This window comes from Semicossyphus pulcher, unplaced genomic scaffold, assembly GCF_022749685.1.
Source record: "Semicossyphus pulcher isolate SPU_LCO1_2020_fin unplaced genomic scaffold, fSemPul1.0.p SCAF_2, whole genome shotgun sequence".
In the NCBI taxonomy this organism is placed as follows: domain Eukaryota; kingdom Metazoa; phylum Chordata; class Actinopteri; order Labriformes; family Labridae; genus Semicossyphus; species Semicossyphus pulcher.
The window spans coordinates 11,799,380-11,826,867 of NW_027211693.1; the positions used below are offsets into that span (position 1 = coordinate 11,799,380).

The window sequence follows — 27,488 nt, forward strand, 5'->3', positions numbered from 1 at the left end:
TTTCTTTAAAGCACTTAAAGGGGAATTTAAGGGGAAGTGAAGTTGAACAGATGATTGATTTGGCTGATTGATTTTATTTCACGTTCTGCGGCAGGAGTGTGTGTGTGTGTGTGTGCTCAGATCTGGCCCAGTCAACATCTTATAACACACATTTTTTTTTGTGTGTTTCTATGTGTGTGTAGCTGTGTGTGTCCGCCAGGATATGAGGGCCAACGCTGTGAAATAAACCCAGACGACTGTGAAGACAACGACTGTGAGAACAACTCCACCTGCGTCGACGGAGTCAACAACTACACCTGCGTCTGTCCACCCAATTACACAGGTACACACATATACCCGCACACACGGTCTATTTCTACCAAAAAGGAGCAAACCTTAGTCGATGGAAAGAGTGTTTGTCAATCAAGTTTCCAGTGCTTGCAGGACTTGCAGCACTTCATCCATCTGTTGTCTTAGTGTCTGTGTGAGTTAAATGAAAGATCGAGGATGTAGCATGTTTTCCTAAAGCTGTTAAATTACAGTAGTCAGCAGAAAGTGTCCAGATAACCTTGTAAACATCTCCATGTGGTGTTCTTCATGTGCTACAAGACATATCAGGGACAACATCAGCAGTCATCTCCATGGCTGGGCCTGTCTGCTTTAAACTGCAGTGTACCAAGGACAGGCTGAACAACACGTTTTCAGATTGGCAGGTTTGAGACGTCACAAACCTAAGGAGCCAATCCCGTTAATGGACGGGGTGACGCAATGCATATCATTATGTGTAACCTATGGCAACCACTTCAGCGATGCGCAAGCCAGCTGTAACCGTCATTGTAATGTTTGCAAACTCACTACTGACTGCTAAGGTTAATGTTACTACTAATTGCTACATTTCAAGCTAGCTGAGTTTCAACAAGTTGCCAGTAAACGATGGCAGAGACGTGTTTTGTTTTTGCGACGGAGGGGGCGGTTGGACATTTGCATAGTGGGCGGGGCTTATGCAGATTTAGGAGTTTTTAATGAGGGAGAAGGAGGAGATGCCTTTTGAGGAGTTTAGGTAATTAAACGTATTTTGCAGAAAAACATATCAGACACAATTTATTATTTCAAGCAGAGAATTTTAAATGTCTTAAAACATGACTGGAGCTGGTCTTTAAATCCTCAGAGAGATTGGATAAGTCCCTACACTACTGCACACACACACACACACACATACAAAATCATATTTTCCACTTTACTGGTGGGTAGGTTAGTAATGGACGGCCTCTCCGCAGTGACCTGGAACTGCTCCTACAGGAGGTTGAAAGAGCAATCACGGAGGAGAAAGGGAGGGAGAGCAATAGGGGAAGACTGACAGAGAGTTGGAAGAGATGGAGTGTGTACGAGAAGGAAAGGGAAAAATAAACATAGCCAGGGAAAAGGGTAAAGAAAAGGCCGATAAAGGGCAAAAGCAGTGAGAGAGAGAAAGAGAGTCCAGCAAATTGGAGCTAAACTGCTGACTGGGAAGTTAAGTTTTTCTATCTGTGACAGAGTCCTCTAAAACACACATACACACACACACACACACACACACACACACAGCTGGTCCCCTTTGACACTGGATCCCAGTCAATATACACACACTCACCCACACACACACACACACCATGTCATTATCGGTGTTGGCATAGAGCAACCTCTCACACTGCCAGCCACCTTACCACATACAGCTGTTGCACACACACACACACACACACACACACACTCACACACACAGCTGGTCCCATTGGCTCTAAACTCCCACTCAGCGCAGTGAACCGGGATGTAATCATCAGGTGTCACATTAGGAGGACAGTCCTTCACTAGTCGCTCGGCTTTCTCCAAACTCAGCAAACCAGGACTGTCACGTCATATTTGCACCAGAGGTGGAAAAATATCAAGATTAAAGGTCACAAGGAATTTTAAACGGCTGATGTGAGGTTTCTGCCGTTCCAAAATGAGAGGGGTTTAAAAAATTAAACAGGTGCCTGAATTTGGTACATGCTGTCATGGTGTCTTGTGTGTCATTTTGACATTGCAGCATGAAGGTGGCAGAAAAGGAAAGGTCAGGAGGTCAACAAGGCTTTTAGGCTCTGGGGAGCATGCATTTCATGAATACACGGCCATTAGTTATTGAACCATCTTGCAGTAAATGACTTGAAGGAGGTACTACCAAAGGAGCATCCCCTTGGCACCATAAATATTCATAAAACATTTCCTAGTTATTTTCTGATATTTCGCTCTAATTGTACACAATTCTATTTTCCTTCTAATCACAGGAAATCACACAGGATCGCCAGTATGATTTAAAGTTGTAATATTCAAGATCTCAGTTTCGTTCTCTTTGGCGGCACCTATAGCGATTAACAGTAATTGCGGGAGCACACTTATCAGATATCCAGACAGTGTTGCATGTGTGACGTCCACGGTTGGCTCCGGTTGTAACTCTTGATTTTCCTCGCTGACGGTCGCTTTCCTTTTTAGTCTGAGCGTTGAATTTGTTTCTTTTTCTTTGGATTTTCACTTATTTTTGAAGTTGTATCTGTAGTCATCCATCTTTTCTTTGTTTGTTCAGCCATAGTAGATTACTGTTTACTCGCAACACTTGCAGAGAGCAGAAAAGCAGCCGCTTAGCTCCACCTACCCTCTCTGACAGACCAACCACTGCTGGGTGATGGAAAACGCGTCACTAACTTGGCACCGCTTGTGATTTTTTCCATGAAAGTCGCCACGGACACCCAGTCTGTAATACTGCAAATGCAAAGGCTTTCATCAGTGGGCCATAGGCTCAATCACCATTGTGCTACCTCATTCAGCGATAGATAGTGACTTAACAGACATTTATTTACATGAAAATCTTTGAGATTATTACTTTAAATATAAAACTATTTGCCTCAATATTTCTGCAATATTATTAGTCTTTATGAACTGTAAAAAATAGATAGTTTCTGTGATTTCCCCCCCCCCCAACACTCTTAATATGCTTCTAAAATTGTGACAGAGCTTAATTGTGTCATAGCTTTAGCACTTTAACATCATTTAATCACTCTTGTGATAATTATTTTTGAGGGAAAAGAGACAAACAAAGGCTGTCTGGCTCTGTTGATAGGTTGATATGCTTTATAGCACAAGCACAAATCTCCAACACAAACTGAGCTGAAGTGAAACTTTGTGTCTCACAGTGAGGAAAAACAAAGGGGTGTAAATCAGTCTCAATGTGTTTATCATCTTTACTAACCACCTCAAATATGGTCCCATTTGTGTGTGTTGATTATATAAAGGTATCACAGTTAGTTTCACATTGATTAATGTTGGCATCTTTAACGAAGTGTCCAAAGTGTGACATATCGTTTCCAAGAGGCGGCTATTTGAATTTAGTTCATATGCCTTAGTTTTTTGTATAGTCCCTTTTAACTTCCACATGTCATCCTCCTGCAGATGCATGAGTAAACCGTATCTGCGAACAACATGCGTCTAAGAGCGACTCAAGGAAAAAGTGTTGGAGACAGACTGGGAGGGAGCGAGGCGGCAGGATTAGATTAAAGCAGGCGGAGAGCGATGGAAATGTGCTTAACCTTACTTGGTCCCCTCTTCCTTCATGTGACCGGCTCCAGCTACTGCATGCTTTTACACACACTGTTAACCCCTCTCGCCCTCTGAACATGTGTGTGTGTGTGTGAGTACATCTTTAGACCGTAGCCACTGTTACACAGATTATTAACCTCCCTCTCCATCAGCTCTGAGAAAAAGCTGATAATGCAACTCCCTGCGTGTGTGTAGGTGTGTGTGTGTTCACTGCACATTATCTGGAGGCCCTGAACAAGATAGACACCTATAGAAATGATCGTTTTCTGCTCCTTTTCATCCCTACTTTAACAGTTATTTGTATCTGATGAATAGTAAATGCCCAACGATTAGACCTTCTCCGTCTGTCAGTTACTCCTCTTACTTGTTTTCGTGCAGCTATTCTCTTGTAATTTTATTCTGAAAGGTCTTATCTGTTTGGTGGCATGATGCTTTCATCTGCATTACAAGTTAATTGTTAATTTAGCTCTAAACGTAATTATTTTAAATTTCTCTTTGTCTCCAGGTGACCTGTGCGAGGAGGTGATTGACCCTTGTCTCCACGGCTTCGACCCCTGTCAGCACGACTCAAAGTGCGTCCATGTTGGCCGCGGTTACAGGTGAGTGACAGCTTCGCAGGGGGTCAGCACTTAAAAGGGTCAGAGGTCGCATCAAGTGACAACAAAGTGACAGGAGCAGTGAGGTCAAGAAGTTAAAAGCAGAATTGTTTTGGTAAAACAAGGAGAATGAGACCGGTCATCTCTGCGCTGGGATTTGAGCTTTTGTTGAACACACAACCAGACAGACAGAAAAACATTCACGAGGAGACAGACATGTAGCTTTTTTCAGGGTTTGTAACTCGTACACAAATACACGGAAAATTATCCTATCCCCCTTGCAGCTTTTAGGGAAAATAGAAGAGTTATTATAAATAATTTGGGGGGAATTCACCAAAAGACCTGTACAAATGACACAAGAAGACTCATTCTCCAAGCACAGGCAGAGGATTGAATGCACCCCAAAGTGCGCTCCAGAGTAAACAGCGTCTCTGTGCTCTGGTGCTGTTTGCGCATATTTAAATGAGTCATTATGCACACTATCGGGCAAATTTGGCCCCTTTCTATGTAAATGAGCCTCATGGCAAAAAGCACCTAATTCAATCAGTCCGGGGCTGTGCCAGGCTCAACCCCGGCACACGGGCACATCTCCGCGTGGAGACGGTCTGGTTGTTATATGGACGAGCTGCTGCTGCTGTGCGCTCGTTCAAAAAAATGAACCTGCGTTACAGACAGTTAAACTAGTAAACACCTGTCGAGTCTGGACTTTACAGAAAACTGTTAAAAGAGCTGCCCCCTCCTCTCCCTGCTCATCATTGATCTGTGCATGGAGTTGAGATCCGTCAGTGTGCGCTCAAGTTCACAGCACCGTGCAGCAGAGAGCAGAGGTGCAGACAGCTTCTCTCCACAGTCAGACACAAAACAAGAGCAAACTGGACGGATCTGCGAAACTTTATGGGTGTGTTTGCGTTTGAATATCATCAGTGCAATTTGTTTTGTGAATCCAACCTTGAGATGGAGCAAAAAGCGGGTCCAAATGATGCACAATTTATGGAGCTATCAGCGGCTGCAATTCACTCTTAGTGAATTCCCTCCTTTGTGTTTAATAAGGTGTTTTGCATTTAAATGTTCAACATTTATCAAAAGAACTTTGTCTCACATTTAGAAGGATGTTTGGTGTCCTGCTCAAGAATCCTGCTGCAGGAAACAAGTTGTTTCTGTAACTGTAGAAAGGAACTAAAAACTTTGCACAGTGAAACGTTTGCAGTCATGAGCCTGAGCCCAACACAAACACAGTGATCACATCCATATTTCCATGTCACTCTAGGTGCGAGTGTTTACCCGGCTATGTCGGCCAACACTGCGAGCAGGACTATAACGACTGCCTGGAGAACAAGTGTCAACACGGAGCGGAGTGTGTGGACGCCGTCAACGGATATACCTGCGTCTGCAAAGAAGGTTTCAGGTGAGAGTCGTGGAACTACATCACCGCCTGAACAAACACCAACACTGTTGCACACTGCAGGGGCCAGACTGGGAGGAGATACAGATGGCGCTTCATAATCAGACTCTTGACTGTCTCGACCCTGTGTGTGCGCGTGTGTTTGTGTGAGTGTGTGTGTGGAGCAGATGCAGCTCCATGTGGTTAATTATAGCAGAGACTGTTGGCATGAGGGAAACAAATTTATCACAGGGGACAGAGAGAGAAAGAGAGAGAGAGAGAGAGAGAGAGTGAGAGAGTGATGCAGGGAACAATTACTTCTGGTATTATGTCCCTCATGTTGGTCTGAGCTACAGTCACCCTAAAGTAGATGATTTTATAAGCATGGAAGATTATAAAAACAGATATGGTGTGGGGAAATTCAAAGAAAAGTTCAGAGATTCAAGTATGTATGTTTGTATATTCGATAAAACATAAAAGAGTCCATTTCCTTCAGTAATCTTAGATCTCCCACTTCCCTAATTCAGCCCTCAGATGTGATGCAATGAGTCAAGTGTATCCGCGGAAACGGACACAACAAATCACCCCATTAAAGCTCTATGAATCACTAATCTGCTGTCTAATCTCCCTCAGCGGCCTCTTCTGTGAGAACCCTCCACCAATGATCTTGCTGCAGACCAGCCCCTGCGACCAATCAGATTGCCAGAACGGCGCCCAGTGCCTGGTGGTTGCTGGAGAGCCCGTGTGCCGCTGCATGCCCAGTTTTTACGGCAGCAAATGTGAGAAGATGGCCACCGTTCACTTCATGGGTCGGGATGGGTACGTGGAGCTGCCGGGTGCCAAGCTCCGTCCTACAGCGCATATCTCTTTACAGGTGTGGTTGAACTTTGACCTCTAATAAAGTTTGTTGTAAAGGTGTTATAAGCCCAAGATTATCAGGGTTTTTCCTGGCTCAAAATAAGGCGGAGGTGGTACCTTCCTTACCGTGTACACACGTGCACGTGTACCGTGCTATAATTGTATAATTAAAGAAAGGACAGTTCTCACTTTAAAGATTGTTTTATTAAAAACCAATAAATGTGCACTGTTCAAATTTTAATTAAATACAACATAAGAGCTAATGTGTTCATTTACACACTTAAAATCAAAGTTGTTTAAAATTAAAATTAAAATTAAATTGTTTTCAACGACATAGGTCAAAACCAGAGGCTAGAGCATTTCAGCATCCTGTAGGTCCTTTTATAAAACCTCTTCATGCGCTCCTTGAAGTCCAAGGCCTCCTGGTCTGGTCCATCAGGTGCCTTGCCTTTAATCCATTACACAGAGGTGTCTTCTCCTAACAAAACAACAAATCATGCATAAGGAACTTTGTATTGTTCTGATGTAGATGTACATAGTCATAGTGTTTTGTGTAAACATCTTTTTTTGCGAACACTTCTCATGACTTGGAAACTAGATACCGTCGCCTTGACGCCTCATCCTGCACTCTGATAGTCGCCATCACCGGTCCCTCCCATTTCTTGTGCTTGTGTACTGGTTACAGAACTGACAAATCCACCGCACCCGGTCAGTAACATAAAGCCATATTTTTTAACTGCCGGTAATGATCAGATGATGTCTGCAATGTTTCACTCGATTTTAAAAGTAACTGCTCATTTTGATTCTATTAAGCCATATTGGTGAAGTTGAAAATGTTACAGTGGTTGTATGTTAAACGTAATAAACTGGAAGTGCTTAGATGCAAAAGAAACAACATTCACATGTTAAAGGAAACAGAAAATATCAAAGCATTGCCTTACCTGTAGCTAAAAAACACAGGCGTTCAGCACGGAAAACTTTTCACTTCTTTCACTTTTCTTCAACTTTTGGCGGCTCCTTTTTCTGCTGCACCAAACTGATTATGATACAGCGCCCCCACCACATTGGCGTAATGCTGTAATTGCAGTTAGAAATGACTAATTATCAAGTGTTGTCCTTGTTGGAAGAATGGGTTCTTCATAAAAACACCTGTCAGGCTTTGACGAGAGCCGGGGGGTAGTGCGAAATTTGACGGAGGCGGCCGCCTCGTAATTTAAAAACCCTGGTTATGTACATATTTGTAGAAGCATTCAACTTTATTGTAATATATCCTGCTTTCTTAACGATAATAAGGCCTAGCTTGTGAAGTGTCGACCTTTGCAAGTACAAAAGTCACATTGTGCTGCGTTACATGGAAAACATTTTTAAGCAGCTTGAAATGAAGCTGTTAGCTGCTCAAATCAAGCCTATAGAGTTCCTCGACTCAGCGCCGACAAAGCAAAGAAAACATCTGCTACACCCTCTGTTTCCATCGCACACTGAGCGCTCGTGCACACGCACACACACACACACACACACACACACACGCATCATTCACAATACATGCTGGAGGCTTATCCTAATAGAGACGTATTTTCCTCCTTTTTGGAAACCAGAGTGCAAGTGGGCGAAAGAGAAACAAGAAACGGAGGGCAGTCTAATTGATATTTACCACCTGTTTGGATCTGTGTGAGTGTTTGTGGATGTGTGTGTGTGTGTGTTTGTGTTCCTGCCAGGAGCTTTCAATGTCAGTGCCAAGGCTGTTTAAACTCCACCAAGAGGCCCTGACTGAAAGGCAAGAGAGAGAAAATAAAAAAAAAAAGAATGAAAGAGCCACAGCACTTCATAAATCACTGGATGTTTTTCCTCTTTTACACTCTTTCTCTCTTTTCTTTCAGTCTGCATCCAACTTCTCTCCTCACCCACTTTCCTCCATCCCCTGCTCTCTCTCTCTTTCTCTGTCGTCCTCTCTCTTTCTTTTTCTTCTCTACATTCTCCCTCCTTTCCTCTCCTTGGTCTACCTCCATCTCTTCTCCAGCAGCTTGTTAGCAGGTGTTGACTTGGCTATGCTCCATCGAAGCCGGAGTGTTAAGTGCTTGGCCCCTTGGCCCCATTTCCACTCGCTAGTTAGTTAGCGTTTAGCGGAGCTGGAGAGCAAGTGTGACATGTCAAGTGTGTGTGTGGGAGGGAGACGCGATTGGCCTCGTTTCGGGACGTGTGCGGCAGAATTTACATTCTCTCCATTATTCTACTGTTTTTTTAAAGTGGTTTACATGTGTGACATTCTCTTTTGCCTTTGATGTGGAGCTATATCAAAAGCTATAAGCTAGCTCGGTGCAGGTTTGGTGCTTTTGCAGGTCAGAGAAACCACGCTGAGGCCGACAACAGCAAAGAAGTGTAACAGTATTACCTAAACATGTTAAATACTTTTTCCACACATCTTAATTAATCACAACGGTACAAAGTAAACAATAAATATATACAGTATGTTGTAGTCAAAGTTAAACAGTTCACTTAGCAATGTAAAGTATACTAGCAACAAAACCTTTAAGAGACGTTTACCTTTCAATCAGTGCTTAAAGTCAACATTTAAAACGGGATTTGTGTGTGTCCTTATCAGCTTAATTTATATAAATGACTTGCTCAGATTATAAAGTGAATAAACACAAGCTATGCTAGGTTAAAGCTGCGTTTGGACAGCTAACATGATGACATGATTCTTGCGTGCTGTTCAATTTGTGTCGTCCTCAAATGTTTTAGTCTTTATTTCTAATCCAACTCCTCCGTCTTCTCAGGTGGCTACGGACAAGGACAACGGCATTTTGTTGTATAAGGAGGACCACGACCCGCTGGCACTGGAGCTCTACCAGGGACACATACGACTCATCTATGACATCGCCACCTACCCACCCACCACTGTGTACAGGTAGGCCACAAACACAGAAAGTCCTCCGCAGAATTATATCATAGGTATAGTATGCTGAAGGCCAGGTTTGAATATGAATAATGCACTTCCAACCATTAAAAACAACATATTCACTTTTGATAACTCCCACATGTGTACACACTGATCAATTCAATCTGATGTATACAGGCACAATCATTTTAAGTGCTTTATTTACAGTTTCTAAATTAAAGTTCAGTTATACTATCCTGTTGGATAAAACATTGTTGTTAAGGTTCACTCTAAAGTATCAAAAAGCTCAATCAAACTCCCGCAAGCACATAAGCTGTGTCCCAATTCAGGGGCTGCATCCTTCCAAGGACGTATTTGAAGGCTGGTTGTGTCACAGCGGCGCACCGAAGGCTGTCTCATTTCAAAGGCTCCTTCAGATGCGGCAAACAAATGCGTTATACTTGTCCCAGGCCACGAAGGATGCACCCGATGGATCCTTCGTGGCCCAGCGTATCCCAAGATTCCTTGTGCGCCAATTCAAATGTAAAAAATTATGAAAGGGCCCTTGAAACAAATTATCTTTAAAATAATAGGTTAAGTTACGTGAGTTAGTTATTCTTCGTAGACCGCCTCCTCCGAAGGATGCAGCCCCTGAATTGAGACACAGCCATAGAAAAGTAGGTTGAAGGCACCAAATAATTGAATAATTGCTCAGGTTCAAACTGCTTAGCATAACATTTAACAACACATAAGTTTACTGACATAGACGTGAATTTTAAACTACTTGTTTGTGTGCATTGAATGACGCTACTCACACATTTACCAGATTTGAGTGTACGAGGCATCAAGGTAGTGAAAGAGTACTTGAGGATAAAAAAAAAGCATGACACACATGCCAACGACTAAAGTTCCAAGGATGTGCGGTTCTTACAGACTTCAAGGACTTCTCTGAAGGTGCTGATTTGGTCATGCACACATAAATCCGGCGGCGTATTCTCCCTCTCTCACAGTAACAGATCTACGTCTGAGCACTTCCTCCTTTAAACAAACATGAACTGTGAAAATTCCTTTATAATCCTGAGTAGACAGTCGTGTCCCCTGGTGAGAGACAGCCAACGTCTCTCTAGGTGAAACTTCAAACAGTGGAAACAAAAGTCCTCCTTCAATGTGTTAGTCTGTGTAAGCCCTGAGATGTGATAAAATACACCACATTCACATTATATACCATAGTTAGCTATGGGAACGGCACAGGAAATATGGGATGTATATAAAGATATAATAGGATGTGACATTACAAACAAAAGAGATTAACAAAAACTCTGTGAAAAAACTGTCACTTTTACTTTTCCTGGCATCTTTTTTAAGAGAATTAACAAGGTAATTGTATCCTTTTAAAACAAGAAAGAAAGCTGAGTAATGAGTCACACAGGTCACGCTGTCAGTCAAACCCCAGCCTGGTTAAACACACAGCCTGTACCATGATGTCAGGAGTCTCCTGAGGCCGGCGTTTAATGAATCATAAGTCATTTACTGCAGTGACAGACTATGTAATCTGTTATTATATGATTGTATTCAAGCCAGGCAGCTTGAATTCAACACGTTGTGTGTTAAACCTTTCAAAATAAGATACACAGACTTATTTGAGTTTGCTGAGAAGGTTTTCCTGAGCGTTTCATGAGCCTTAGAGGGCGTTCACTCCTCGCAGCCCTCAGAAGTCACAGGTTTGTTGTCATCGAGTAAAATACTATGATATCCATCATTTCTTTTCCGTCCTGTTTCCGGTGAAGTGTGGTTGCAATAAAAGTAAGATACAAGTAAGATTGCGCTCCATAAGATAAGAAACAGTCCCAGTGTAACATGTACTATAAGCAGGATTTACTGTGTGTTTCTGCCTGTACGGTAATGTGATGCCTTATTGGTCCTCTCTGTACTCGCAAAGAGGAGCCTGTAGGAAGGGATTTAAAAGGAGAAGGGAAGGTGTACAACAAAGAGAGAGGAGGGAAAGAATAAAAAGAAAGACATAAAAAAGGATTACCCAACTTTACTTTAAAGTAGACAATGTGTGTGTGAGAGAGAGAAAGGGGCTATGTCCATCCTGGCCGGTGCTGATTGGCTCCTATTGATCCTGTCTGCTTAATCTGTCTGCACTGTCTGCGGCAGGAACGGAGAGGGAGAGGGATGTGAGAGGGATACATGATACAAGGTTCAATACCGTGTATTGTCTCTGTCTTTAACGCTGGGACATATAACAATGCACATCATTCAAACATGTAACTCAACAACAATTGTCATTTGAATTTACACAAGTAATCAAAAAGACCACTGGCATGATGATTGACAACCAGCCTCTAATTTGCAAAAAGAAGTTAGCTACAGTGAAATAAAACAATAGTTTAGGCTAAAAAAAAAAGACATGGGTGTATTACAAATGCAGTCCCAAGAAAGTTTTCCAGAGTTTCTTGCAGCAGCAGATAGTGGAAGGTCTTTAAGGTCAGATGGATAAATCCTTTCCAGCATGCAGTCCAGCATTGGAAGAAACACAGAAACCTACAACAGCAAAAACAACACCACTGTGAGACAGAGGCTGCCAAGCATCATGACCGAGGGCTTGTTTCTTGATGATTATATTATGGGGTTATATGGATATTAAGATAAAAAAGAGAGTTTATTGTGGCACAACTTGCTCACAATCATTATTTTCTATCAGTGATTTTCTAAACCTGCGACGCCTGGTTCTGTGGTTCTGGCTCTGCTCCGCTCTATTGTCTCTGTGGATAGAAACAAGGTCACAGAAGAAGGACAGGGTGCTGGTAGCCTAACTGCTTCTGATGATAATATGCAGCTGGTTCATAATATATTTGACTTAAGGATTAGGATGTGTCATATTTGAAATCCTGCAGGAAGCTGTGAGTTCAGAAAATTGAAGCCACACGTTTCTAAGTACAATTATGTCAAGGGCAAGACTGTGTCTGCGTGTGCACACGGAGAAATGTGCGTCTTTACCTATTGTATAGTTTTCCCTGTTTTTTCCTACTGAGTCAGGCCTTTGATTAATTACAGCTGACACCTGTCACTGACGTTGACTTTACTTATAACAATTAAGAGTGTTATAACAATTATAAAATCGTTTCTACTTTCATGTCACTTTTTCCAAAGTTCAGTTTGGAACAAAATTCAAATAAATTAATTTAAATGCAAGAAGCAGGAGGTCAGACGAGTCCACAGATTTGAAGCCGTTATTAAATACGACAGCTCTGTACTTAGTCAACAAACTTTTCTTTGGCTTTGCAAGTGCATACTTGTGTCCTCCATTTTTGTAGCAAACAACTCAAATCCCTAGGTAATTCACTAAAAGTTTATTCAGGCATGCAAGAGGTCAAGATGGCTCCAATAACTCCTTCAAAACAACTTTAAACAGCCAAGATTCATCCATCCATTATCTATACCGCTTATTCTGTTCAGGGTCGCAATGGGGTTGGAGCCGATCCCAGCTGTCATTGGCGAGAGGCGGGGTTACACCCTCATCACCAGTTAATCACAGGGCAACACACAGAGACAGACAACCTTTCACATTGTCACACCTACTGACAAATTTAGAGTCACCAATGAACCTCTCAAGCATCTCTTTGGACTGTGGGAGGAAGAGGAGAACCCGGAGGGAACTTTCACATGCACAGGGAGAACATGCAAACTCCACACAGAAACCGAGGATTCGATATTTTAAAATCTGATTGAATGTTTGAATTTAGGACGAATATTGCTCACTAGTTTTTAGAGTGTGCTACATTAACAGAGATATGTGTAAATTTAAAGGGATATTAAAGGGATAGTTCGGATTTTTGGACACTAAGTTGTATGAAACACTTGCTAGTAGTGTTGTGGATGCAAAGGTATTACTCACCAAGTCCCGTGGTCAGAGTTCTGGCTGTTCCAAACATAGAATAAGTAGTTCCGGTGAGATGCCAGGGTCATGAAACCAAAAAGTTTTGCCCTAGAAAAACAACACGCAGACAACGGTGATCCATTTCCAACACAAAATCATCGTCCTAGGATTTCATATACTGCACCGTTCTTTGGAACTATTTTCTCTCTTGACAAATCCAGTATTACTACGCCCCCGATCCCGTTGGATCCGTTGTTAAAGGTAAATCTTCCTCATCACTTTCATAGTCCAACATGTTTACTTCAACGATGATGCGACTCAGTCAGAATCAACGTGAAACAACTACTAGGTCAACTTACCTGAGAAACCGGCCCACCGCAGGCGTACTGATACTGGATTGTTCAAGAGAGAAAATAGTGCCAAAAAAAGGACGATTGCGTGTTGTTTTTGTTGGGTAAAACTTTTTGGTTTCATGACCCTGGTATCTCACATGACTACTTATTCTACATTTGGATCCGGCAAGAACTCCAACCACAGGACTCTATGAGTAATCTGATAGCTTTGCATCCACTACACTACTAGTGAGTGCTTCATACGACTTAGTGTCTAACTGTCCCTTTAAGCAGTGTTTTAGATCTGCTCAGTCGAGGTGATATAGTTTATGTAACACTGCGCCGGTGACTGTGAACTCTGTGGTATGTTTTCAGTGACCTTTCATATACTGCTGCACACAAACAGCTTCATTATAATAAATCTGTGAAGCTGTATGAACCACGTAGGTGAATTTCTTTAACCTCACCCTTCTCTGAAGAGGCCGAGGGCAGGACCAGCTGCAGAGCTGTAACCCTGCAGCTGTTAGAGGCCGTGACCTGCTTAAGAAGAGTTCAGCTGGGTGGATATATTTTGTTTGCCATAACAACAATTAACCTCCCAGTCTGCTTTGCTGTAATGTTCTGCAGTCGGTGCACTTTCCGTTTCTGTGGTGGTGTTCTATTTCTTCACATGAATGGGATCGGTTTGTAATCTGGGTGGGTGGATGTGTAGAAACCACTTATCCCTAATATGACCTTAACCGGAGTGTGGAGTGTGTGCTTGTGTTCACAATGCATGACACATCGTGAAAGGCAAGAAGAGGGCAAGAGGGAGGGATGGTTAGAGAGGAAGGAAGAATCGAATGAAAGAATGGAAACGATGGGGTGAATCTAATTAGGCACTGGCACAGATGGGGAGGGGTGGAGACGGGGTTGAAAAGGTTGAGAGAGAGGAGGATAGTCAGAGGGATGTATGAAAGACAGATTGATCAGTTTAGAGGCAGACGGAGAGAGAGAGATCGCTACAGAGACAGATGGATGGACTGATGCTGGAAGGAGGGCGTGTGAGAAACAGCAGACAGCATGATAAAGAGATAACTTGGTAGAATAGGTGGCTCGCCAGAGGAGAAAACAGGGACGGGTTAAACAGATGGGTAGAAGCAGTTGAAATGAAAAAGGGCCATGAGACACGGTTGAACGGCAGGATGGATGAGTGAGGGATGACAGAGGGATGGAGTGAAAGAGGGGGGAAGAGGAGAGGGGAAAAGTAAGCCACAGCGTGAGTCAGGGAATTATCCTTGTCTGGTCTCGTTAACTTGACACGGGCCACGCCTGGGGGGGGGGAACGGACAGACAGAGCGCAAGGAAAAGAGAGAATACGAGACAGAAAGTGTAAAAGAGGGACGGATGAAGACAGAGGGGGACAAAGAAAGTGTACATTATGAAAGGAAAAATTGAATGAGAGATGTAGAAAGAGAGAAAAAAGAGCCTACAGAGCTAATGGGGATCTTAATCAACAAACAATAAGAGAAGGAAACCGATATCCATAGTGTCAGATCAGATCTGAGCTCCCTGTCCTTATGTTAGCGATCTGGAGCGAGACGAGGCCGAGCTCCAAGCCTGCATGGGGCTCATTTAACCACAAGACGCTATGTTTTGCTTCGCATGTGCCATCTTTTGATTGCACGAGTTTGAGCATTGCAAATGGCATATCCTAACCGCCCTAATTTGGAAATAAGTTGTATGCTGACTCAAGCCCTTTGGCGAGGCCGGCGAAGCATCCTGCAACCATCCAACCGGCACTGTCCAGAATGGCGTAACTATTTCACCACTACAATCTGAGGACAGCAACTCTGGCAGATCACAAACATGGCACCGTCCGTTTAGTTACTGCGGTTGTCCAACTGAGGGCCAGGGACCGCTGCCATTTTCCTGAGTTGGTTATCTTGTTGAAACCAGAAAGCAGGGGATTTTCTTACGCCAGTATTAGATGACCAGTTGAAATAGCAGCTGAGGTTAGACCAAGACGGAGTGATAACAAACGAGAAGGTAGATTTGTTTTAACAGTAATATTTGACATTTCTAAGGTGCTTTTTCGACCAAAAGTTCCAGGAACTCTCTCTTCAAGGAACTAAATGGTTCGTGTGGCCCGTTGTTGTCTGCGTTTCCACAGCAGCCTAAAGTCAAGAGAAGATTATGCAAATCAGGCCAATGACATGTGGAGAAACAATAAAAGTAACTGCACTACACAGCCAGTCCAGTAGGTGGCGGTAAGAAGAAGATGAAGGCCATACAACAACGATGACGCCATAAAACGCAACAAACGGGATGGTATCTTTTGTGCGACACTACAGTTAGCCTGTTAGCATGGAGGAGATTCAACTTGTGCTGTTTGTGATCGTGCTTCATTGCATCGCAAATGGATTCATTGAATCAACACTGGAAAGGAGATGAGCACTAGTGGCAAAGCAGAATCAAAGCGCACGAAATGCTCACCTTAAAGCAAAGAAACTGATTTGAAATGCAGTCTTTTAGACATGGCAGGTGAAATAAAACGCTGCGAGTACTCGACCAATCAGAAACAATCAGCACTGCAGGCCCCGCCCTGAACGTTCCTGGACCTTTGGAAAGTACTAACCCCTGAGCAGGGACTTTTCAGGGGGTAACTACCCAATAACTAAATTTAGACCCTGGTTCCTGCTATCGAAACATTGTTGAGGAATCGAGTTCCTGTATGTTCAGTACATACTTTACCGACAGGATACAAAGCTTATTGATGCCTGGCCATACGCCTGCTCACATGACGTCTTGACAGGAAGTACAACCTGCGATGAAATAGACAAAATTGGATTAGGGGTAGAGATGGGTGACGGTGTCCAAGTTCCTCATTGAGCCCTTATGAGCAACGCATGGAAGTGGTTAATCATACCCACTATTAAATGGCCATGTGTGTGTAGGAGAGAGAGAGACAGTGTGTGTGTTTGTTGTGTATTAATGTGCTGCCCTTTCCTAATGCCACACTAATCTCCCACCGGGTCACAGAGAGCACGTCCACTGTTATTCATCAGCAAGCAGCAGAGGGAGGGAAGTGGGGATGAGTCGGTGCAGGAGAGGAGAAGAGATGAGGTGGATGGATGAGTGGACTGAAAGGAGATGGAGAAAAGACAGAAATAGGGTGAGGAGGGATGATGGACGATGGAAAGAAGAAGGAAGAGAGGGATGCAGGAGATAGAGAGGTAGATGTAATTTTTCATTCTGTGCCAGATCTTGTTCTCTACGTGACGTCACAGTAGGCGGAAGTCACTGCGGTTACACCCACTGAGTGGCAGAAAGCATGGACTGTGACAGCGTCAGTGTCCATCCTGAATCCTGCACAAACACAGAAAAGACTTCTGTGGTGTGACTGACTGTACGAACTGACTGAACTGGAGGCGGAGCTATCTTTTTACAGACTACCAAACAGCAAATCCTGCCTTGAAGTATGACCAAGTGCCAAGGCGTAAGCCTTCAGGCTTTGCTTTGTGTGCCTCCCTTGCTTTAAAATCAGGTACATAAATATGTCAGGAAACACAATTTCATGTCAATGTCTGTGGACCGCTATGTAAGTTGTAGGGATCTCTGTGGAGTCAAACTGCCCTTATTTTAAGCTGACATCTGTTTTACTCCCATTTTCGTTGTTTCCCCAACTGAAGGCAGCCATGTTGCAGGATGTATTGCCGCTCAGGTCATGTCCACACGTTCACGGGTATTTTAGAAACGTAGATTTTTCTCTGTGTTTTGACGCCGTTTTAGGTCACTGAAAATTGATCTTTTGTAAAACTCCGGCCAGGGTGAAGACTTTTAGAAATTCCGTTTACGCGGAGACGTGTAGATGGGGTAAACGTTGATTATGGCGTCAGGCTGTGCGCCCTTATCTCCTTTGTCAAGCGTCACAAATGAGGCGACATTCCTTGCAAAATGACGGACGTGACATAAACAGTAATGCTTAACAGGACTTTTTACATGTTTACACATATATGTACAGTTACTCGTCTACTATATTGAGGAACAAAGGCGTCGAGATAGATTTTTTCAGACTTTTGACTGGCTGCGATTCTTCTTCTTCTTTGCATGACTGGGTTATATCGCCGCCTGTTGGTGTGGCATTCTCATGACAGCGTTTCTGTTGTGTTTTTGCGTTTTGTGTTCTGGTTGAAAAGTGACATCGGCGCATACTTTCTATAGAAATCAAGGAACAAATTGGTCCCCTTAATATTTAATGGTATTAAAGGTCAGACTAAAATGTACTTAATAAGTGAAAAGGTTTGAATCTACTTACTCTCCGACCAACGCAGGATTCAATCCCTGGCCACAGTGCATCCCTTGAGCACAGTTGGTAGTTGTGGGTGGGAAGCCAGTGAGGGGATCATGAGCTAAAAGACTCAACCAGAAAATGTTTGGATGCCCCTGCTGAAGGGTTTACAATCTGAGGTTAAGTTTGAACACACACAAGCCCTCAAAGGGTAACACTTTACACTACCAACTCTTCAGAAGGAAAATTTAAACTAGTAAAGAGAGAAGCTTTAATATTACAAAACGTCCGGGCACCCGTTAGGTAAGTGGTTAAATCATATACGTGTCATATACAGATGCGAAGGCCAGAGGCTCGACTCCCACCCTCGGCCCCTTCCCGCGTGTCATGCCCACTGTTTCAGACACTATCCACTGTCCTCTCTGTATCTCAATAAAGCCATAAAAGGCCAAAAAATATATATTTCTTCAATATTCATTCACACTTAAAAATCACATTTATACAGAACTCCTTTCACAGGCCTTTCAAAGTGATTTCAGACGAGTAAAGTGACCGAATGTCTGACCTGGACCTGGCTCTGTAAAACCACCGGGCTGTGGTTAAAAAACGAACACTCAGTCCTTGAACATTAAAGGTTTAAAACGCTCGGAGGCAATTCAAATATTCTAATACTGAAACCCAATAGGCCTGAAACTATGAGCTCTCATTCCTAAAACTGGACATCAAAACCCTCACCGATCCACACCTGAAAAGTACAAATTACATGTGAACCGGGCGGCCGGGTTTAATGAACGCTGGAAAAAAAGAGAAAGAAAACAGTGAAGGAGCTTTCTGCTCAGCAGCTGCCGTCCCAGCAATGACTAATTGAGGTTACCACTGCAGAATGGGACTGGGATGCCCGTCTGCAGAACATCATTTTAATCAGATTGGGCTGCTTAACACACACAAAGGTTACACACACACACACACACGCACACACATGCAGACTCGCAAACATGCGAATACATACAAAACTGACCCAAACATACAGACAGTAATGGACAAACACATGCATATATAGTGAATATGAATGCACACACATGCAAAACACAGCCATGCAAATATGGACATTCAGAAAACAACAAGCTTCACTGGCAAATACACTCATGCATAAACGTACACACACACACAAACACACGCACACACTGCAATTGTGGTTTAGAAACATTGTAAGTAAATGATAACTGTGGCTAATTAGATTAAAGAGTGTAAGTGGATCCGCGCGGTCGTTTCTAATCCAAGTATTTTTTTATAGATGACGATCTGTAATCACTTCTCGGTTTTTACGTGAGTCAGTTCTATGAAAAAATAACCTTTTTTTAATATTTAGAAATTGTATCTGTATGTGTATATGCTCATTAAGGGCCAACTTGACTCTGGACTGACAGGAAATTGACCTCCCTTGTGGGTTCGGGCAAACACAATAAAAGTAAGAGAGAGTGGGGCTGTTGAAATCTGCTACGGCCTTGTGTTTGTTTTTATTGAAATCCATAATGGCCTGATCTTTTTTTTAACCGGGCAAACAGAGTGGACATCAAAGAAATACACACTTAAGTGTGCGCTCACACACATGCATGAAAAGTAGAGAAGCTGCTTGCACAGCATTCGAGAAAATGTTTTCTTTAACGCGGGGTTAATAAAGATAAGAGGTGTTTATATATTTATAAGTTGTATGTTGAATTAGACGCAAACACAAACATGTCTCACTGATTTTCTTGAAAGTATCCTCTTGTCTGAACACTGATGGGACCTGATAGTGGCAAACATCAAGCCCTCACACACACACACACACACACACACACACACGCACACACACACACACTCCATCCTGCAGGTCTGTCATCTGCTCGGACACAGAAGCACTGACCGCAAGTCATCTTCTGCCACCCGGTGGAGCTTCTGTGTTACAGCAGCTCATTGGTGTGCGTGTGTGTGTGTGCAGAAAGGAGTGTGTGTTCAAACCTGCGCACAAAATCAGTTTCAGAATGTGTTCAGCTGTGTGAGCCGCCGTTTGATTTAACTTTGCAGACTCTTGAACGAATTTAAAAGGGGGTGAAGTGCTTCTTAAACGAAAGCGAAGACGCCTTAGAAGAGGAAAAGGAGTAGAAATTACTGTTGCAGGGAAAGGAGCGCACAGCAGAGAGAAAAGAGGAGAAGAGAAGATGACTGGGGGGAAGTGAAAGGCTAGGGAGAGGAAGTGGAGAAAGGGTGGAAAATGATAGGACATGTATGGAAAGAAGAAAAAAGGCAGCACAGAGCAAAGATAGAAGAGGAGGGGAGTGAGATAGTGAGCTAATCTTTCAGGCGAGCAGGCCGTTGTTTTGCTTGGTTGCAGCAGGCCTGTTTGAGATCATCATTAGATTACATGGCTCTAATGGAAACCATGGATGTATCTGTGAAGTAGAAGCTCTTATTTTAGAAACCGCCGGGCAAATGCTGAAGTAGGTAGATGTCCACAAGAAGCCATTGTTGTTTGATTTTGTTTCTCTGTCTTCTTGTAACCCATTTATATAAATTACAGCTTCTCATTTTGAGTTTATAAAGTTATTCCAAAGATTTGATTTATAACTTTTTGTATTATTAATCTAATATGGTATGAAATAAACAAAGTGCATTTAAAAGACTATAAAGTACACCATTATTTATATACCTATTAATATGTTCTTGTATATGTTGTAAATTCTACTTATTGCTGTGCATAAAAAGCCATGTAGCATGAAAAACTGGTCACGGTCCTGAACTGACCCGCATGCGCAAAAGAACAATAACAAAGACTACACGCAGCACACTGTCGTACGTAAACAAACATGGGTGCCTTGGAAGTCAGCGTGTATGGTTTCTTGTTTAAATTGATGCGCCGTGGAAGCCAGCGAATTCAACAGCAGGTGATAACGAGGACGAGGACGAGGAGAGAGAGAGACAAATTTTGAATAATGGCTTTTTGTGGGAGCGACGGCTGCTACTTCAGTACGGAGGTGTGTGTGTGCGGACGCGGAGTCGGAGCCGTCTTCAGTGTTTAAAGTTTGACTCCCGCCAGCACAGAATTGTGACGAATGTCGATCGAGAGTGACGTAAATAAGTCGCATGAATTCCGATATTACAGTTAAGACTCAGGTCGTATAGCGAAAAATCAGACCTGTATGTGATTGAGGAGCACATATGAAAGTGGCCCAAATCAGATCAGATCAGATTCCATGTGATTCGTGCTCGTCACACTGTCATGAAAATAAAACAGACCAGAGTCACACATGAGCTAAAGAAATCGGATTTGGGCCACATTTGCCGGCAGCCTGAACAAAACCTTGGACCCCACCAGTTCAAAGCCTTTTTAAGTTTAAAGGTACAGTTGTGCTTTATGACGAATAACAGCTGCAAAAATTAATGTTCTCAATCTTTCTTTTTATCTTCAGTTCTTCCTGTTTCCTGTCCCTTATTATATTCTTTTTCATTACTTCTGCTCCATCTCCGCCCTTTTTATCGTCTTTACCTTAATCTTTCCCTCCATCTCTTTAATCATCATCAAATCCTTCTACTTCCTCTTCTTCTAATGTTAATGCATCTGCTCTGTTGCCTGTTTTCCTCCCTTTGTTTGCTCAGCATTTCTTATGAGAGTCACGATGGCCCGCCTCCACAACTCACAACCCTGCTCCACTGGCTGTTAATGTAACGTCACCGTAATCTGACACAGCTGTCAATCAAAGTGGACTTAAGGCTCCCATAGCTAATGAATGGCTGCAGACAAAGGGACGTATTGTCTTAATGCTTCGCTGTGGGAGACTGAGGCAGACCACCAGCGGAAAGAGTGGCTTCACTTGTTCTTCTGTGTTTTTGATGTTCCGCTCGTTCTCTCGGGGTTCAGGGGGAGGAAGAACTCGGGTAAACGGAGGCATAGTCAACTCTTGCCACCCCGGCATCCACCTCTCTTTCCCTCTTTGTCTCTCACCCTCTCTCTCCCTCTTTCGGCTGTGCCAAACCACTGTCTCTATAGCTGTCTGTCTCCCCTCCAGCAAAAACCGTTTAGTGGGGAATCGCAGACACACACATTCACACACAAACATACACACACTCTCTTCCCAGGGTCAGACGTGGTGCACAGGGTCACGATCCTGCTTCACTGCAGGCTGCTCTTCGGTGGAAACTTTTACTTCTCGACAAATATCAGCGTTGTACTTTCTCTAACTAAAGGGACTAAACTTTGAGAGTGGTCGTAAAATCGAAAAGTTTAGCTCTCCCGAAGGAATAAGCGATCCTGTGTGCTGCTAGTGGACCCATTCTGGGCCTCAACCCCCACGTTAGGGAACCATGACCTAGATCAAGGGCACATTTTAATCTCTTCCAAAAGAAAACAGCACTGAGGATGTAATCAGTCTGTTTTATGTCCCAGAATAACATCTAAACACAGATTTCCCTCATTTCTTGTTCATTTAGTTTGGTCGATTTGCAAAAACAACAAAACAAAAACATGAAAAAAAAAAACGTTTGACTTGAAAATGTTCAGAGTCTGTTTTGTGTCTAGCGTTTCCCAATTTGCTCAATCATGTTTTTCCCTCTCTAATTCTCCTGTCTGGTGTAGAATTCAGCAGTAATTTATCATAATAGGAACCATACTGAAAATCTCCCCTCTCTTTTCTTTTTTCTGTCTTTGTTGCAGCGTGGAGTCTGTGAATGACGGCCTGTTCCACACAGTCGAGCTGCTGATTCAGAACCGTTCGCTGAGCCTCGTGGTGGATAACGGCGCCCCCAAGAGCCTGGGCAAGCTAGCACGGCAGCCCTCCGTCGACCACAACACCCAGCTGTACATAGGAGGTATATGCGCACACTAAATCTGCACGAGATCGTAGCTGCATGTTCTGAACACGTAATTGTGCATGCCCTTTACTGCCTTGTTTGTGGTTGTGATCACATGCACGGGAACATACAAGTACAGTTGGAACATACAAAAACACACACATTGACGCAAAATCCCAGCAAGGGATGTGGTGAGGAGATGGAGAACTGTTTTTGGTCAACTTTTCCACACACAAAGGACAAAACACGCCCCCTGAGAACACTCAACCTCAGAAACATAATGTTATTGTGCAATACAGTGAGCTATGATGTTGCTGAATTATTGTATTTTACAGTAAGAATCAACCAAGAATGAAACCAAAGATGACTGAAGGGAATTAGTCAAGGAATCCTCCTTTGAACTTCTTTTTTCCCCTTATTTCCCTCCCATTTTAACCCTATTTCCCCTTTCTTCTGCTTCTTCTTTTCCCATGTCTTCCTGTTTTGTTTCCCAGGCGTGCCAGCTCAGGTGGTGGCCTCAGGTCTTCGGCCCGGGCCTGAACGTTCCCCTCAGGCTTTCAATGGCTGCATCCACAATGTCCGAATCAATGGGGAGCCTCAAGACCTGAGTTACAGATCAGCAGGAGGAGCGCGACCACAAGGGGTCGAGGGCAAGGTAATCGCATTACCCCTTTCCCACCGAAATTAGCGCTTTGACGCAGGTCTTTCAGACTTGGGAAGACCTGCTAATAGATCCTGATTGTCTCTTTTCCCATTGCCAGTGGAGTATACTCCTTTCGGTCTTTTTTCTGCTGCGTCACCGTCCGACGTAACAAACATGCCGGAGACAGGGTTAGCAAACAGTGAAGATGTTACGGTGGTCAGGTCTTTATTGTATCTTTTACTCATTCAGTCTGTGTATCAAACTCGCCGCAGACAAATTTGGAACGATGTTTGAGCGCTGCTCGGACGGAGACGGGCAGAATTTGTAGCTGAGATGAATTACTCGGGTCTACTGCAGAGTCATTTGACCCAGGACTGAATGCCGATTGTAGCTGGGTGTTAGTGGGTTTTTTGACCGGTGGGAAAGCGGCTTAAGAAAGCAGCATCACAAAAAAGACAGTTTTGAAACATTTTAACCTAACATAACCTAACGCCCCTTAACTCAGCTCTCTCTTTCTTCTCTCTCACCAGGGTGATGGTATTCTTGCAGGCTGTCATTCCTGCAGTGTGTGTGCCCAGGGTGCGTGCAGAGAGGGAGGAGACACAGGGGTAGCATGTGATTGTCCTCCAGGACGCAGCGGGGCCCTGTGTGACCAGACCACGGCACCGAGCCCCTGTCAGAACAGCAGGTAACAGAGACAGAAGAGACTTGGCAGAATGATTTATGCTGTTTCTAATGCCGTTAATGTTCAAGTCAAAGCACACTTCTGCGCCAACATATGAGCCTCCTCTAACCTGTCTTCCATCTTTCCTTCTTCTCACTCCAGATGTGTGAATGGTCTGTGTGTGCCGAAGGGTCAGTCCTACAGTTGCAAATGCAGTGATGGCTACCAGGGTCAGTACTGTGATAGAAGGCAGGAGCCTCCAGCCTGCAGGGGGCAGCGCTGTGGACACGGGGAGTGTCGTGTGTCTGAAGGTGGAGAGCCTGTCTGCCAGTGTCAGCCAGGGTACACTGGACCTACCTGTGATACAGGTAAAACAGAGACTATCAAAAGAGAGATGGAGTGAGAAAAAAATAAGGTCAAGATTTGAGACAGAGCAGTTCATATAATGTCTTTTCTTGATTCATGTCCAGAGCTTACATGTCAAGGAGAGATGGTGAGGGAGCAGTTAAAGCGCCACCAACCATTGAGAACATGCGCGTCCACCAGCAAGATTCCCCGCATGGATTGTCCCCGGTCATGCCAGGCAACAGCACCCCCGGGCGTCTGCTGTGGCGTCACCAAGAGCAGAAGGAGGAAGGTGGTTTTCCGCTGCTCCGACGGCACCTCATACTCGGAGGAGATGGAAACTGCTCTGGATTGCGGCTGCTCCAAGTGCCCGTTGTAACAGCACCGCAGTTTGTTAGTTTGTTTTGCGACACCCACCGCTGCCATTTTGTGAATTCCACACGTCAAAGAGGCTGTCGCTCTGAGATTTTTCCACTTTCACGAGCACAGCCGTCATGTGATTTTTTTTCTAACACCTTCCGTTTGACCGCCGCCAATTTGCTGCCAAGAGAAGCCACAAAGAAAATCAAAAATGGGACATGTGTGCGTGTTTTTTTTGACAGAGAGAAAATATATTGTAAGATATAAGTGAAAAAAAACATAGAACTTATTTTTATTATGGATTTTTTTTCTAAAAGATGATAAAAGGACTGATAAGTTGTTTTTTTAATATGTTGATTATATATTGTGTTACATAGTATGAAAAGTTATTTTGTACCTTGTAAGGAGAAAAAATACACAGCAAAATAGATTAACATTCCTTAAAAGTATATGAATTTATATGTATGTATAAATCTATATAAATATATACCCTAACCCAATGAATTTTATATTTTTAAAGTGTATTTGCATGATGTTAATGTGAGTGCTGATGTGTGGGAGGCTTTGGACACTGAGAGCGGAGGGCTGAGAGAAGAAGAGCCTTCCCGATTCCACAACAAGGAAAAGATGGCCGCCTTTTGTTGCCCTCTCTCTCGGAGAAAAAGGGAACTGTATGTGCCTAGCTAACCTGCTTCACTATATAATGGACATCATCCTCACATGTGAGAAAACATAAGAGACTCTTTCCACAGAGATGATCTAACAGTTTGTTCTAATATTGTGTTATTCTTTAGTTTGCTGTTGCACACCGGACTCGGAGCCACGAGAGGTTTGACATGGAAATCTGAAAGAAACTTGCTTTTTATGAAGAATTAAACATTATAAAAAAGGAATTCTTATTCAAATCAACAAAAGTGAAATTATTCTGTAAGGTCAGCTTCAAGCTCATTAGCTGCTGAGACAAGTTTTAAAACAGATGCCAAGGCAATCCCTGATGAGTTATTGGAGCTCTTAGCAAAGGTACAGGTGAAAACAGGAAGTCTTTTTTTCTACCCAATCACATAACAAAGACTTCTGGCTGTAGTTGGAAGTATGCTCTGTTACACCTGGATGTGATGTCATGCTGTACTGACACAAATAGGGTACACTTCTGCATCACTGCAGCAAGATCAGATATTAAACCACAGATGTAAAAACAGCAACAACACTTTCAGCTGGTTTATGTTGCTTTTTAAAGAGACTACCAAACATGATGATTCTCTGACTGAGCAGGAAAGCTGTTGAATTAAGCCATTATGCCAAAGTTAACTGTAATTGCCTTAACAGACAAGTGTGTCAAAATACTGAGGTAAATTGTTCAGTCAAACATGCTAAAGTGCCTCGATTTAGGCCGACAATTATTTTGAAATTCAAGAATTTTGCTGCAATATCGTCAACAGCAGAGTTCAATCATATGAGGCAGTTGACATATGTCTGTGTGACATCACAATCAAAACAATATGGTGGCCTTCTTCGGTTCCCAAAGGGAATGTTGCTGTCATTAAATAAATATCCCTCCATCCTAATCAGGTTGTGTTGGCAGGTATGAAATGTGCAGAAGCCTTAATCCACAGTATGTTTATCTGAATTATTTGTTAAAGAACTGATTTGTTCACAGCCTTATGTTGAATGTGAAAATGCAGCATGAAAAATAACCTTTTTATTTTTTTAATTACAGTTACACTGTTAATATGTGATGCATTCAGTGTCATATAGGAACACATTTTATATGCAGATATGATTACTTGTTGGTCCACAATGTGCTTTAAGGGGCATATGTAAAATCAAATATTTCCATGGAGCTTGTCCTTAAAATGTTCACCTTTTAATTCAAGCTGAAGCTTTATGATAACTTCCTGAAAGTCTTAAATGTGTCACATTGTCAGGATGGACTGCTCCAGTCTGATCACAGCAAACCTCTGCATTAAACACTCAAAGTAGCTTCTGTAACTTTGTCACGTGAAAGCATCTGATCTCGACCAAGGTACCACAACACAGCTGACAGAAACTCTGCATAGATGACTAACATGATTAAAAGTATAACAAAAGACTATAATGTAACTACTACTGTATTGTTTACTTCATACATTGTTGCTTTGTTTACAGCAGGTGCAAAGTATTGTCACACTTTTACAGTTTATTTACAGCTCTACTATTCTGGGTTTGACACATATCAGTATTATCCTTGCTGTCAAGGTCAGTTTTTCCTCTGTTTTTTTTTTAAATTTTTTACCTGAAACCATCACACATCTTTTTCTAACGCTTTTCCATCCTCTACTCTTGTCTGCCTTTGTCCAAGATGTCTCCTCTATTTACTCCGGTCGTTTATTTTCACAGTCTTTTTAACACTTTGATCCTCCAACTTTACTTCTTCATTGTGAACACATTCAAACACCTTAGTTATTATTGACTTTAGACAATAAAAATTACAGTCACATCTGTCATTTCCATTTTCCAGATCTTGGGTTAAAAATCATGAATATGTGAGTGATGATAATGGATACATATGTTGAATGTTAAAATTAAACTACCATTGAAACTATAACAATCTTCTATGTCTGAGTTTTTCAGAGATTCATCTTTGACTGCAAATGTTACAATGTAACACAACATGGCATCTGTCTGAACAGTTTTGATTTAGGGTCAATTTGTTTTGTACCTATATTAAATATATTTTTGGAAGGAGCTTGCCAAATAAACATTATGGCTTTTTATTTTTTTATTGTAATAATGTCTTATGTTTTTATATAATAATAATTTAACAAAATCTCTTTATATTCATAGTTTTTCGGTGTTTGTGATAACAGAAATATTACTGCTGTGTGTGAAC

The 27,488-nt window shown here is 42.7% G+C and overlaps 1 protein-coding gene across 1 annotated transcript in view; it reads left to right on the plus strand.

Annotated features, from left to right (window-relative positions):
• The window catches only part of slit3 (slit homolog 3 (Drosophila)), a 295,699-nt gene extending 268,327 nt beyond the window's left edge, over positions 1-27,372 (plus strand). Inside the window, exons 29-38 of the mRNA XM_069669598.1 lie at positions 183-322; positions 4,091-4,184; positions 5,449-5,586; positions 6,196-6,436; positions 9,195-9,325; positions 22,471-22,625; positions 23,102-23,262; positions 23,781-23,938; positions 24,077-24,282; positions 24,385-27,372. Coding sequence (XP_069525699.1) covers positions 183-322; positions 4,091-4,184; positions 5,449-5,586; positions 6,196-6,436; positions 9,195-9,325; positions 22,471-22,625; positions 23,102-23,262; positions 23,781-23,938; positions 24,077-24,282; positions 24,385-24,638 — 1,678 coding nt within the window. The 3' untranslated portion in view covers positions 24,639-27,372. The remainder of the gene's footprint in view (positions 1-182; positions 323-4,090; positions 4,185-5,448; positions 5,587-6,195; positions 6,437-9,194; positions 9,326-22,470; positions 22,626-23,101; positions 23,263-23,780; positions 23,939-24,076; positions 24,283-24,384) is intronic.
• The last annotated feature ends 116 nt before the right edge of the window (positions 27,373-27,488 follow it).